At 34.7% G+C, this 15,309-nt stretch overlaps 1 protein-coding gene across 4 annotated transcripts in view; it reads left to right on the top strand.

Annotated features, from left to right (window-relative positions):
* Positions 1 to 15,309, top strand: part of CYP7B1 (cytochrome P450 family 7 subfamily B member 1) — a 174,405-nt gene that overhangs the window by 138,928 nt on the left and 20,168 nt on the right. For 3 of the 4 annotated variants that reach the window (XM_038579396.1, XM_038579397.1, XM_038579398.1), the window contains 3 exons: positions 1,819 to 1,955; positions 9,943 to 10,530; positions 11,056 to 11,262. In XM_038579396.1, coding sequence (XP_038435324.1) covers positions 1,819 to 1,955; positions 9,943 to 10,530; positions 11,056 to 11,262 — 932 coding nt within the window. Of the gene's footprint in view, positions 1 to 1,816; positions 1,956 to 8,656; positions 8,714 to 9,942; positions 10,531 to 11,055; positions 11,263 to 15,309 lie in introns of those variants that run through there. The other variant, XM_038579399.1, reaches the window with a different exon arrangement.

Here is a 15,309-nt window from a genome sequence, read left to right as displayed (position 1 = left end):
ATTTTTTCCTGAAAATACACAGTTGTGACATGGTGTTTTATAGTTTTAAGCTCATTGCTGCCAAAATGAACACAGCTGTAAGAAACGATGATCCTCTCATCTTTGTAACAATAAAATGGCTTCCTAATGTGTTTCTCTAACCCTGAACATTAACTTAATATTCCTCTGGATTTCTGAATTCCATCCTTCCCCTGCCCCCCCACGGAAATCCATGAAGAATACAGCTTTTGACCAAATGACAGAGCATAGAGGATGAAATTAGTTGCATTAAATTATGATATGACAAAAAGCCTTTCAAAATCTTTGTCACAATGCAACATTCAAGCAACATTAAACAAAATAGCATAAAAATAGACCATGAAAGAGAGTTAATATTTTGAAAGGAAATTTTGTGAACTAAGATCACTTGCAAATTTTGAAAGCCATTGATTGATAGCCTGCATGCTATGGGAATTTCTGACTTGGAGATCCTACTCTACAATCATATATGTTGTCTGGTTTAATCTTTGGATACAGACTTAACTGTTACTATACTTTTTGATACACTTTTATATTTCTTTCATGTTCATAAAATGCAAGTCTCCATTGGTAAAGCTAGCATTTAAGAAAATAGCAGGGAAAGGGATGAAGCACAAGATATACATTTTTATGTAGTGTTTCTTGTCTTCCTATTTCTTTCTTTTTGTCTTATTTCTAAGTACATAGATTTAAATGACAGCACATATTTTGTAAATTAGCATAAAAATCAGTTGTATTCTAAAAACAGAAAGGAGAGTTTTGATACCCATTTCCTTCATTCCTATCAAACCTTAGGTTTATTTTGTGTCCTTTTTTTTCCCCTGAAAGATCTGATGTTTATTTTTTATTTTTTAACCCAACCATGTTGGGTTGTGGGGAAATTAAAGCTTTTGATAGGGTTAATCTAGCTACATAAAAATCCATGTTGAGTATGATCATAATCTTGATCTTTGATTAGGTCTGAGCTAGTAATATCTTGTGATTAATCAAAATGGGTTGTACTCCCTATAGTGTAAGTCATCTTCACAGATGGGCTAGAGAATCATCAGAGTTCTCTTGAATATTTGTTTTAATCCCTTCTAGGATAAAATGGCTTTGGATTTTTTTTTTTTAACTTTAAATCAGATTGAGTTCACCAAATAAATGAAGAAGAAGAAATTTTGGAGTGCAGTTTTGCTAAGATTATAGGTCAAAAAGAAACTTGTTTTTTAATTCACAGTATTTCAGTGTTTCATTGAATGTGTTTCATATGTTTTATAAAATTTAGCGAATATTCCTATTCATTGTAGTTTGAATAAAAACTCTATAAAAGAATATAACAAGATATGCTTCATGGAAATAGTGTTGAGCTTTTTATTCTCAACAGCATAAAAGATTTTTCAAGATTATTAACTGCCCCTCTTCTAATTATATAATTCCAGTCTAAAGTGACATCTGATAACAAAGAGCTTTACTTTGGCAAGTAAACTACCTGACATCTAACACTCAGAGCAGCACAGCAAGAGCTCTCATACATAAAATGTTTACTGAATGTAGCTGTCATTTCAGCCAGCCATTTGGGTCTTACAAGATAAAATCTCTCAAAAATGTTGCTCACCAAAAGCTGTGAATTGAACTGTCTACCCAAAGTCACACATACTGGTGGAGCTCAATAAGTCCATGTCTATGATTATATAACAATCATTAAATAAAAGAATTGAAAAAACTGTGCATTTCATCCATTCACTTAGAGACTGGATTAATAATACATGTGTATTAAAATAAGGACTTAATTTTTTCTTGTTTTTGTTTGCTTTTTAGGAGACCTGGTGAGCCTCCATTGATAAAAGGCTGGCTACCTTACCTTGGAGAGGCTCTGAAATTACAAAAGGATCCTTTAGGTTTCCTGAGAACTCTTCAAAAGCAACATGGTGACACTTTCACTCTTTTCGCTGGAGGTAAGCAGCACTTCTATAAGTAACTTCCATAAATCATAAGCTCTCAATTATTCCTTAAGTTATTACATTTTTATATAGGCAAAATATGAAATATTTATATTATTGTTTTGTTTGTAGGTTAATACAAAAGAAAACTATGTTTTCGAGTACAGTAATTTTCACATTAAAAAATGAATTATGAAAATCTTGAGAGTATCTTAGGGAACCCTATTCTCCTGCCATCACCTGAGATTTTGGTTTGGTTTGCTTGGATTGATTATAAGAATGGTTAAAAGAAAGAAAAAACCTAGAATGTATTAACAGACTTCATTTTGTAGAGCAGTTTTAGGTTTAAAGAAAATTGATCAAGTCTGAGATTTCCCATATATCCTATTTCCCTCAATCATAATTTTCCCTGTTATATCCTAATGTATTATATCCTATAATTTGTTACAGCTGATGAGCCAATGTTGATACATTATTAAAAGTCTGTGGCTTACATTAAGGTCCGTTCTTTGTGTTGTACAGTTCTTTGAATTTTGACAAATGCGTGTCATGAAGCCATCATTCAATGGATATTATTCACTATCATTGAAAATAGTTTAACTATTAAACTATTTAATAGTTTAACTGTCCTAAAAATTCTCTGTTTTCTAAATATTTGTGCCCAACCAAAACCCCTAGCAACCACTGTTGGTCAAATGTATTTTTAACTTTAAAAAGTTTGTTATATTATGCTTCTAGCATGAATAAAATGCTTACAAAAGAAAAAAGAAAACTGCAGCAAGATCATTAAACATCCTGGGATCCCTGTGTGGCTCAGCGGTTTAGCGCCTGCCTTTGGCACAGGGCTTGATCCTGGAGTCCTGGGATCAGTTCCCACATCGGGCTCCCTGCATGCGCCTGCTTCTCCCTCTGCCTGTGTCTCTGCCTCTCTCTTTCTGTCTCTCATGAATAAATAAATAAAATCTAAAAAAAAAATCATTAAACATCCCAACATCTTAGGGCAAAGAGGAAAAGTTGGAATGTTCTTCGCTCATCCTCATTTAAGGCCCATGTTGTCCAGCTGTATCTGCTATCTATTGCTGCATGACATACCTGTCCCAACTTAAAGCAACAGTCTTGCCCCAGTCACTTTGTCACTTGAGTCATCTGGCTAGTCCTCCTTTTGCACATGATGCTTCATTCTCAAGAAGATGCCCTTACATGGCAGCTAGTATTTTTGGTGGGTGAGAGGAAAGGCTGCAAAGCCTCTTGAGGTCTAGGCTGAGATATATGAAACCTCACTTTATACCACATTTTATTATTAGTCAGAATGGTCACAGGCCAGTCCCAACTCAAGGGTAAGGAAATACATTCCACCACTTCCTGGGAAGAATGGCAGAGTCCCATTGCAAAGGAGCACATGTAGAGAGATAGAAAGAATTTGCTGTGGCCATTTTTGCACACAATCTTCCATATCAGCTTATCAATGAACTAGCTGTACCTTTGCTTCACTTTTGTAGTCCTATGTCCCAGAAGTCTGATCTTTACAGACTAGATTATCTACACTTCTTTGCCTGAGCACTCTGGCTGGGAGGGCAGGAAAGGCTGTGTTCCAGGTCCCCATCTATCACTGGGCTCTCGCAACACAGTTCACCCTCCTTCTTTTCCTTCTCAAGAAAAATGAAGGCATCGGGTATGATCTCACTCAGACTCTCACATATCTGCCAGATAGCCCTATGTCTCACAACTGTCTTCATTATCTTTTCTCCAATTTGAAAGAATATTTAAGAAAATCCATTATATGGTCTCATTCATTCAGGGAATATAAAAAATAGCGAAAGGGATTAAAAGGGAAAGGAGAGAGTGGGAAATATCAGAGAGGGAGACAGAACATGAGAGACTTCTAACTCTGGGAAATGAACAAGGGTGGTGGAAGGGGAGATGGGTGGGGGGTTGGGGTGATTGGGTGATGGACACTGAGGGGGGCACTTGGCGGGATGAGCACTGAGTGTTATGCTATATGTTGGCAAATCGAACTCCAAAATATATATATATACAAAAAAGAAAATCCATTCCCTGTCCCCATGACCCTTACTTCCTGCCTCCACAGGACTGGTGTTCATTATTTATTCCTCCCACACATATATCTTTATTTTTTTCTCTCTCTCTTGGGTCCTACTTGTAGCTTAAAACCATGCTTCTCCTCTATTCTCCTTCTAGTTACCTTTCATTTCTTTTTTCCTTTTTTGCATCCCAATTTTTCAAGAGTTTCCTACATTTGCTGACCATGCTTTATCTCCTAGAGATCTCCTACCTGGAACCAACCATCTGCCTTGCTGAGGCCATTTATGGACCCTTGCCTGACTAAACCTCTCTACTTGGTTTGACAATGCAAATCCCTCATTCCTTCTTAAAACACCCTATTCCTTCTCTCTTGACATTGCACCTTCTGATTCTTTCACTGACTGCATATTGCTTATCTGGATCATCTTTACTTACATCCCTTTCTTTTCTCATCCCTTTTATATCTTCCTCTAACCAGCCTTGGAATTTTATGTTCTATTCCTAAAGAGTTTAGGTAATTTCTTCTTACTGTAATTACTTTGTTGAGTATCAGAAGCAACCTTTTGTGCATAGGGCAACTTCATTTCACTGCTGCCGTTTTAATGTAATTGGGAGAAAAAACAATGATCCAACTGGATGATACTGTCAGCATGGCTGTGTTCTCACATGAACAGGCAATATCCATTTCTTCACAAGTTACTCCTTTGCCTGGCAAGTCTCTTCCAACAGTCTGATTTCAGAAAAATTGAAATGGAAAAAAAAATCCTGCATCTTAGAGCAATTGTAGTGTATAATGTCATCCGCACAACACTCTCTAAGATCTGGGCTCCTCCATCTCTGGCCTACTCTCTTGCTACTGCTTGCCTTGTGCTTAATGCATTATCAAGTGCACCAAATTATTTGAAATTTCCCTCTCACACACCATTCCCTTTGTGCTTGTGTTTTCTCTTACTGTTTTTTCTGCCTGAGTGCTCTTTGTGAGTCACCCTAGAAAGATGGCTGACACAGATTCATCTGAGGCTATAGTTACATATCACTTCCTCCCAAAAGCCTCACTGACCATCTCTTCTCCTGGTTTATGTTTGATGCCTCTTCTACAGGCTCCCATTACTCAATATCACACTGTCATGGCATTGAATAAATTGTGAATTTATTGCTAATCCATTTGTCTGTTTCCCTTCATTATTCTTTAGCTCCTCTATTGCCAACATTTAGACCAGAGTTCAGCACTGATTGATCCATAACAAATATTTGATGAGGATATTCCCAATACTTTCGAGCTGTTGAAATACTTTCTATAATACAATAAAGGCCATAGCTGGTGCTTCTTATTCTAAGTGAGCTTTTGCCTTCATAATAACAAAACTCTATTCTTCACTTTAAAAATAAGTTACTCTTATTTTAAAAATTAAACTTTATGTTTTAATGAGTAGATATAACAAATTATTGAACTTTTCAGTTTTCCCTTTTAATACATTATACAAAAATAATCTAAGCTGATTAAGCAGAAACTTGTGGCAATGAATTTTATTCACTGTTCATACATCAGCCAATTTCTGCTGATATATGATATTTTAATCTTAGACACCCAGAAACCTTGTTGGATTTCTGATGTCCAAATAATTTGCCAATGGCAGTGTCTTTGAACTCAACAGCACACAAACACAGGTTAAATATGTACTACCTATTCCCTTTGGCTTCTTACTAGAGCTTGACGAGATTCCTGTCAAGAAATCCTGTAATGTCTATGGTTCTAATGATCAGTTTGCAAATAGCTCCTTTGGAAAATGTGAAATGAGGACCAGAATCTTCCACCCTTGTCCCATAATATGGTTTCAGTTAGTGTATGTTCTTGCATGATGAACAAATGATTGTCATCCCCAAAAGTTTCAAAGGACACAGATGTCATCTTAATAAAGAAATTAAAAGGTACATCTTTTCATGAGAAACCACGTAAATTCATGACCTGTCGCAGAAAATAGTTCTCTAATTGATTTTGTGTGGTGGTGCAGCAGAGTTGTTTTCCCTAGATGTCACCCCAGTGAAGCACCACTGTACATCATTGTCAACAGCTAGAGAAATCTCCCTAATAAGAGGGGGAGTATGTAATGTGGTCATCCTCATAAAATAAAAAGTTGGTTCATATTTCACTTTCCAACTAATGTTTTCAGCTTGATTTTCTAGAAAATTCTACTGAAGAACAAACTAAGCATGAAAATTAAAAGCTTATAATCATGGAAAATCTCTTTAAAACCAAATTCATCTCCTATTTGTTGACAAGACATGTCTAAATCTAAATGCTCAAATAGTTGATCTGAATTCCCATGAGTGTTGTCTCTGTATAGCACCAAATACCTGAGATGAAAACATCAAAATTTAATTTATAATGATCCAGATGTCAAACTTTTTTGTATATAAGACCTTAATCAGGGTGAATGATTTAATTTTTTTACACTTAATGATGTACTTTGCATCATGCAGCTCCACCTTCCTATAAGAATTAATTTTGGAAGAAGTGAAAAGGCTGTTGAGTTAGTAAAGGATATGTGCAGGTTATATAGGAATGCTAGAGTAAATATCTTAAGACCCGGTCAGCTCTGAAAAGGGAAGAGAATAAAATTAGTGGCAAAGAAGACATTAAAAATTTTGACCCCATTTCAAATTTACTGCTCAAAAAAGATGATTATATACGTTATATGTTATATATTATATATAATATTACATATTATATATATTTATATTTTTGCAGAAGTGAGCCCCATTTTGACATTTCTATTTAAGACAAGTGCAAACTCTGAAATTCTTTAAATCAATATTTCATATCAACTACTGACAGCATTCTTTTCTCTTTTGAAAACATGGCAGTGGATATTGTTTCCACCTTGTGATCTTGGTAAACTAGGCAACTTGCCTATCGACACTTGGTATTCATTTACATAAAATCACACTGGAGCAAAAGTTAATTTCGCTCCAAGAATACATGGCCTTCAGAATAACTTTTCAGATTTCCTTTGTTAAGAAATTTAAATTCATTTTATGAATGTATATGTGTTTTCCTAACTGTCTGATTAAAGATTACAAAGAAACTCTGGTTTTGCATCTCACATTAGCAGATGGTGGACAGATGGTTTAAATTAATATTAATTTTGGAAAACTTAGCTTAAATTGTTTATACTGAAGATTAAAAGTTGGAAAGCTAACTAACATCTCCAGGGTTATTAGTACTTCCAAACCCACTTGAAAAGTAAAATCCAGAAAATCAAAACGTCTACTTTTAAAGCAATCCACATCTTAACTCAGAAAGACAGTTGATAAAACACAATGTCTTGAGGTTGAAGAAAATTAAAATAAGAATGAGAAAGAGAAAATACAGATCCTAGAGTATAAAGAACCTTGAAGAGGGAGAATTTTATCTACAAATAGATTTTTAACTAGTCACTGATGATTTTTAAAAAGAATCTATATGTAATAACTGCTTATTTTTTAAAAATATTAATAATTGGCTGCTAACTGGAACCAGTTTTTCCACATTTAGCTTTTATTTCTTTTATTTGAAATGATCTTAGAGTTTCTTCCTGTATACTTACCCCCAAGAGTGAGAGAGAGAGGGGGAAATATATGTGTATTTGTGACGAATTGTAGACAAAAACTCACATGTACACAGCCTCTACTTCAGTAGGCCAATGGCCAGTAGCTCATGCTGTCATGGCCAAACACAGTTTTATCTTTCCACTTGGATTTTAATGAATAAAATTAGTAGGAAAAATTCAAAATATTCCTTAAAAATTGTGTGTTTTACAAACTGAACCTTTTATAACATTCTCTGAATTTTAGTGACTAATTTAAAATAACCCTAAAGATATTTAGCAAAATCTTCTCATTTGGTGAAAGGAGGAAAGTATGAATCACCACCTGTGAAAATACATAGCTTTGCCTAAAATTACATCTTTTGCAAAATAAGAAAATTCACTCTTTTTTTCAATTATTTGTCGGGCAGATGCTGGCAATTTTATTTAATTAAGATGCTATGGTAAAGCAGGTGTCATAAAATATGCTCCAATCCAGTTGAGTCCTTTTTTGGGGAAAAAATCCAGTTTACTTTATAGATACAGCTTTGGGATCTGACCAGAATGAAGCCACTTCTAACTTTACCCTTATATCTAGATTGGCCCACTTTATTAAATAAATCAAGCAGAAATATGGTGAATGCAATTCAAGACATACAATTTATTTTTAGAAAAAAAATCTTTGCATAGGTATATTAATGTACATTAAAAGCTTAAATTATGTTTTTAAATTGTAAAACAAAGACACATTTATCCTATTTCAAGAATTAAGTTGAAAATTCTTCAAAGCTTGATTCTAAATCCCATACCATGTTGAATTTGATTTCTGTGTTGCTGTTTGAGTTACCAGTAAATAACAAATGAGATGTTGTTGGTCTGAGAAAGTACAGTCACACACACACACACACACACACACACACACACAGAGAAATGATAAAATGAAGAGGAAAGTGTGGATGATTCTACAAACTTTAATGTCTATTAATTGTTTTCTAGAAGGCAGTAAAAAGGTATTAGCGTTTGTAGGATCATCTAAACTTCATGTGATGTGTGTTCTTGGAAAACAAGAAGGATTTATTAAATGGCATTATTAAATACTATTTGCAGAACACTTCTAATTGGGAGTCTTTAAGCAGCACTCCAGTGAAAAGAAGTCAACATTGGGTAAGGAAAAGAACAATGCATGGGCAGTGACTCCTTGTCCAGGCTCTGCTACTAAGAATGGCAATGTGATCTTGGCCCTTTAACCCCTCTTTGACTTTGTTTAGCTTTTTCAACTGGTAAATGTAAAGTGCATGGCATTGGGAGAAGAGGGGCAGGGGAGGGCTGAGAACTCCTACCAGTTCTGCCAGTTTTGTGGGCCCTACCCACCATAGTGTTGACTATGTTCCTCAATATGCTGCCTTTAATCACTTGAGGCCCCTGTTAAAAATGGAGACTTGTAGGGGCCACATCTAAACCTTATGAGTCAGAATCAGGCAGGAATGTGTATTTTTTACCAGCACCTTTAGTCTTTTAATTGGGTAAATTTGGACAACACTGAGCTATGAAAAGACTTAAATGTCATCACCTCAAAGAACACTTGCAGATGGGGAACTCCAGGCAGACCAAGGCAGATTTCACTTTCTGGTTCCCTTACATTGTGTTCACACCTCTGCTATAACACCATCCATGATGATACAATGATTTCTTTGCATTTTTTTATTTTAAAAGGAAAGAGAACCAAACAAGTATCTGAATCTCAATAAATGTTGAATGTAGGGGTGAATGCATGAATGGACAGGTTCTAGTTTGGAATGCTGTTTTAGTCACAAATCAGTAGGTAACCTTGGACATGTTACTAAATCTCCATGAACCACTGTTTTCTCATCTATAAAAAAGAAAATGCTGGCATTTGTGATTTGGTATTAATGTCACACTAAACATTAACTTATGAGTACCTGCTTCATTCCACATAGTCACTTGTCTGAGTTAAAATTGTATCCAACCAAAGCTAAGATGATATCAAGTATGAAAGGGTTCTTTATGAAGTGTAAATAATAATTTGATTTGTTTGATGTTTGTTTTCTGTTTGTATTATTAGGGAAAATATGAGAAATGTTCAAGTCAAATGGTTCTGAGGATATTTTAAGGGTAGTTTAAATATTTGGGTATTTAGTTAAAATAAGAGTATCTTTTTAAAAGTCATTCAGAATTTAATTTTTCCCACTATCTTCTGTTTTTAAAGGATACATGTAAGGAATCTTTGAACAACAATGGATTTTATTAAACTTTGCACATCTCTAGATGTTAGTTTTTAAGGTCTTTGTAATTTTTATTAAAATATTTTCAAATTTCAGGATTTTGTTTATCTTGCTACCAACTGAGCTCATATTCTCACTTATTTCTTTTAGGAAAGTATATAACATTTATCCTGGACCCTTTTCAGTACCAGTTAATAATGAAAACTCACAAATTAAGCTTTCGAATATTCAGTAATAAACTATCAAGGAAAGTATTTTCCATCAAAAAGTTGGAAACCACTGATGACCTGAGTAATGACCTCCATGGCTGCTATCATCTTTTACAAGGGAAGTCTTTGGATGTACTCACAGAAACCATGATGCAGAATTTAAAACAAGTTTTTGAACTCCATCTATTAAAAACCACAAATTGGGACATGGCACACCTGTTGACATTTTGCAGCTCAATTATATTTGAGATCACGCTTAAAACCATATATGGAAAATCTCTTGCTGGCAATGGAGAAAAATTTATTACTGAGCTAAGAGATAATTTCTTAAAATTCGATGACAAATTCCCATATTTAATATCAGATATACCTATAGAGCTTCTAGGAAATATCAAGTCTATTAGAAAGAAACTTATTAAACACTTGGCATCAGAACACTTAGGTAAGACACAAGGATGGTCAGAAATTGTTCAAATGAGGCAAGATGTCCTGGAGAAATACTACACGCTTGAGGACTTTGAAGTAGGAGGTAAGAAAGTTCTGAATGATTACTTGTCTAAAATAAAATAATTTACAATAGACCTTTGAAATAAAAAGAGAAAATGGTGACCTTGAAAATTTTTATGCTCTTTCTAATTGGCTAATGATAAAATGTTTTACTCTGAAACAACCTTCTGTGATAATTGATTTTTTTCCTCTTTTCTTTCTTTCTTTCTTTTTCTTTTTTTTTTTCTTTTTTCTTTTTTCTTTTTTCTTTTTTTTTTTTTGCTGATCTGGTAAAACAAGATACTTAATGGGGATAATGAGAAAGAGTATAACTAAGCTGCATTTACTCCTCTTATCTCATCCCCCACCTCCCCACCCCCCATGCGCACATTACATTTTAAACTATTCTCATTAAGCAGAAAATTAGACTTCAGAAGCCTATTGGTCCTCATTAGCATGCACTGATCCTTGGCTGGGTCTGTGTCCTAACATCTTTTAATTAGCACACTGCAAATCTAATCAGTGTAATAAACGCTATTAATCTTCCTTTTCACTTATTTTCTCCCAGCACATCATTTAGGCTTTCTCTGGGCTTCTGTGACAAACACTATTCCAACTATGTTCTGGGCGATGTATTACCTCCTACAGCACCCAGAAGCTATGGCAGTGCTGCGTGACGAAATTGACCATTTGCTGCAGTCAACAGGTCAAAAGAAAGGGTCTGGATTTCCCATGCACCTCACCAGAGAACAATTGGACAACCTGGTCTACCTAGGTAATTTATTTTTATCTGTTATGAAGAAAAGAAGGTACCTCTCTGCAAACTCAGTTTATCACTCAAAGCTGTTTACCAAGAGGTGGAGGACACAGCTGCCTAATTGACATAATAACACCCATTTACATCAATTATAAATTATGTAGTTTATAGCTGTAGATACTCTCATTACATGTAAACATTAAGGCCTAGGTAATTAACTATGCAAGGTATGCAAAAGGCTAACCCAAAGCTTTGCAATTATTTGAAAAAAAAAGTTTATGCCTATTAAGTCATTTGATTCTGAGCATCTGTTGGTGTGCTAACGCTTTCCAAACACTGCTACACTATCTTGACAAGAAAGGTATTTGGGGATTGAAAAAGAAAGTATTTCAGAAAGGCAACTTGTGTACAAGATGTATTTATTCTTCCCTAAAATGGTCTCTATATTTTCAGGCAGAGGTTAGAATTTATACAGCTTAAGTGTATGATTCTCAAAAATGTAGTAAAAGTGATTTCCACTGGAACTCCTTGATTTAAACATACTTGATGGGGAAAAAAGGATGAAGATAGGGGGGAAAAAAAGGAGACAGGTAGGAAAAGAAGAAGCAACAGCTACTAATTACTGCATGTGAAATATAAGTATTTTATAAACTATTCACTGACTCGTGAGATCTGCATGGTCACTATTTCAAATATGTTTGAGGTCAGGAGTGACTATCATTTGTGTATTTCTACATAGACATGTTCCTATGACAGGGACATGAGCTTTTGATGACAATGGATTGCATTCTCCTTTTACTGGTTTTGATAAAATGCTTTGTGTCTTTGTGTAATAAACTTTAACTCCCCAAGTTAAATTCCATATTAATGAGTTCCTTCTGTATTGGCATTTCCTCCTGTGGTACCCTATACTGTACAATAATCCAAGTCCCTTTGGAAGCATGTAAGAGTAAATCTTTATATATCTCTGTTGCTTCACTCCTCTGATAATATAGGCAAGTATTTTAGCCTATGTTGGCCTCAGTTTTTCTTCTTTTAAATATGTTCCAGTTTCTTTGATGGGAACTTCTGGGAGATCTTGAGTGGTGTTGACTATCAGACAACATTAGAAAGGACAGCCCGTGTGTTCTAGAGATTGTTCCCACGGAGTAGGCTAAGATCCATCAGAGGCAATAGCAGGAGGAGGCTTGTCTTGTATTGACAATTGGTTAGCTTGTTCAGTCAATTGGGATAAATTTGTCACCTTATAGTTTGCTGTTTTTAGCATACATTAGCAAATTAATTTTATATTTGCATGGTGAAAGAAAATAATCTCAACATTATTAAACTACAAATATTATTTTGGTTTGGTTTGCAAAATTATTGGTGAACAAATCCAAAAAATTTGCATAAAATTCTGGGCAGTAACCTTCACATGGATACGCAGTATTTTCTGAGTAGAAGATTTATAGTTCTATGAAAATCAAGGTTGCCTTCCCATGTATTCAAGTAATTTCAGTTGTATTTTATGAATCAGGTGATGCACACCGGGAGGTAAAGCAAATAAACTTAAAGGAATGTGTTTGTATTCTGTACACAGTTATTACCCTTAAAAATTTAGTTGAAAGTCATCAACTCTCAGTGTCTTATTGAAAGAGAAGATCATTTTAAGATTATGATATTGAAGCACAAGTGTTTAAACGTATTTGATCAGAAGAAATGACAAGTTCCAGAGCTACAGTTTGGGTCCATTTAAGTCCATAGCTAGAGCTCGAGATTTTCACGCTTGGAGCCTCATAAATTTATGGCTCACTTACCATCAACAAATGAACAACAACAATCTCGAGAGAGTGTGGATCTACCTAGATAAAGGCAGCACCTTCAACGGTCTAGAAAAGGTGGACGTCTGTTCATCGTGACCTTGGTTACCAGCAGAGGCCAGTGTTGTTCATTACGAGAATATAATCTTCTAGAAAATAATGTGCATTTTTTCTTACACAAGATAGACAGTTTTAGGTAGATTTAAACAAAATTTTATATGAATCAGTTACACAACAGATAACCTCTGTATCTAGTCATAGCTCAATTGTGAATATTTCCTTATGTCAGAAGAGTATGAACTATATGTACAAAGGGAAGATTTACAAGATTAAACATTAACAGTGTACCCCATGGTATGGGTGTATGTGTTTCCCCTTTTTCATGTCTTTAAGGACAGAGTTCTATGTATTCTAAGTACATTTTTTTAAAAAGAAAGATATCTTGAATCTTCAGTTTTATAAGGAAAAAGGTCACAAGGATGAGATGAATGCTTTTTTTAACTAGCAAGAAGAAAGATTTTTTTTTTTTAACAAAGATTTTGCATGTCAACATACATTGATTATAAAGTAAGGTTGAAAGGAAAGTTAGAATGCCATAGAAATGAGTGACTCATTCCTGGAAAAAAAAAAAAAAAAAAAAAGATTTCTCTTGTTTAGAGTGATTATAAAAGAGCCCAATGGAGCATAGGTTTATCATGGTGTGAGTAATTGTGCAAATTTTATTGACATTTGTGACTCAATCCTGTGGGCTTGCATGTATCCAATTTCCTCTGACATCAATATACACTTAATGTCAGCAAAAGTTAAAATATGTAACATAGATTGGGCTTTTAAGTACCAAGCCTGTTTAAGTAATTCAAAGCAATCATCTGTTGTAAGGGGATGTGAGGGATTTATGCCTTTTTCCAGTGCTCTTGAGAATCTTTCTCTAAAACCATTCTACTCTTTTCTTTTAGATAAAGAAAAACACAACTTTCTATTTTCGTATATTTATGTACCTTATTATAAGGACTCTGCCTATCATGACCTCACTAAAATTTTATACCTGTCAATGTTTTTGTAAAGGTCTTTACAACTAAATTTAAATGTAAATTTAAAATCAATTAGTAAATTTAAGAAGGCTCAGAAAAATGTCAGTTGGGGCCTAAATCTCTATAGGAAGAGTTGCTGTTAGAACGGAAGTTTGAGAAACTCTAAAAGTAAGAATTTTTCAGTTTTCCCAGAAAGAAAAATCTGGGGTGGAAGTAGGGTTTAGAACTACAGATTTCCTTTTTTTTTTTTTTACTTTTTTTTTTTTTATGATAGTCACAGAGAGAGAGAGAGGCAGAGACACAGGCAGAGGGAGAAGCAGGCTCCATGCAATGGGAGCCCGATGTGGGATTCGATCCCGGGTCTCCAGGATCGCGCCCTGGGCCAAAGGCAGGCGCTAAACCGCTGCGCCACCCAGGGATCCCTAGAACTACAGATTTCCTAAATAGGCAAAGGAAAAGGAGAAAAAAATGAGTCAGAGAGAAGGTAAGACAAAAGAGAATGCAAGGAGAGGAAGCTCTCACAATTAGAATGTTGGCAAATGGATAGCAAATAATCTCACTGAGCACTACTTCTTACTTTATATTTACCTAAATTATGTATGTAAATAAGTTAAAAAGTATAGATTCAGTAAATGTTATCTAATGCTATCACCAAAATAATATTTAACCTCCATGCCATCCCTACAATGGTGATGTTGTTTTCTTCCTTTTCAATTATTTGTGAACCACGCTGGTTGCAAATTCAAATCTACCTTACCTCACAGGAGTTCTCTTTCTGTGCAACACAGAGAAAAAGAACAAGCATACTTTAAGAAGTACATACGTCGAAGTGGATTATAACTTCTGAACTGAATAACTGAATAACTCAGGTGAACTGCAGGCACCTAATCTTGTTCAGTTACATATCTGCAAAATGAGAAAATCTGCACACGTGGCATTAGTGTGTGTGAGGTATTAGAATAAAAGGAGGGATATTGGAATAAAAGGAGGTGTTATAAAACTAAAGCTCAGCAAAATTTGTAATACTTTTTTGAAAGGAGATTGTATATTATAAAAGCCCTAGAATTATGAGCCTGCAATGATTCTCCAACAAAATTCTGTCAAAAATTGCTAAGCCCATTGTTTGTAATCAGTAAGGAAAAAGAAACAGAAAGAAATGATCAGTTGGAAAAGATAAAGATCCTTTAATAACAAATAATGAGTATTAGGTGTAGTTGGTATTAAATATATTAATG

Source organism: Canis lupus, chromosome 29 (genome assembly GCF_011100685.1).
Source record: "Canis lupus familiaris isolate Mischka breed German Shepherd chromosome 29, alternate assembly UU_Cfam_GSD_1.0, whole genome shotgun sequence".
In the NCBI taxonomy this organism is placed as follows: Eukaryota; Metazoa; Chordata; class Mammalia; order Carnivora; family Canidae; genus Canis; species Canis lupus.
Note: the sequence above shows the minus strand (reverse complement) of the source record. Positions and strands in the feature narration are given on the sequence as shown.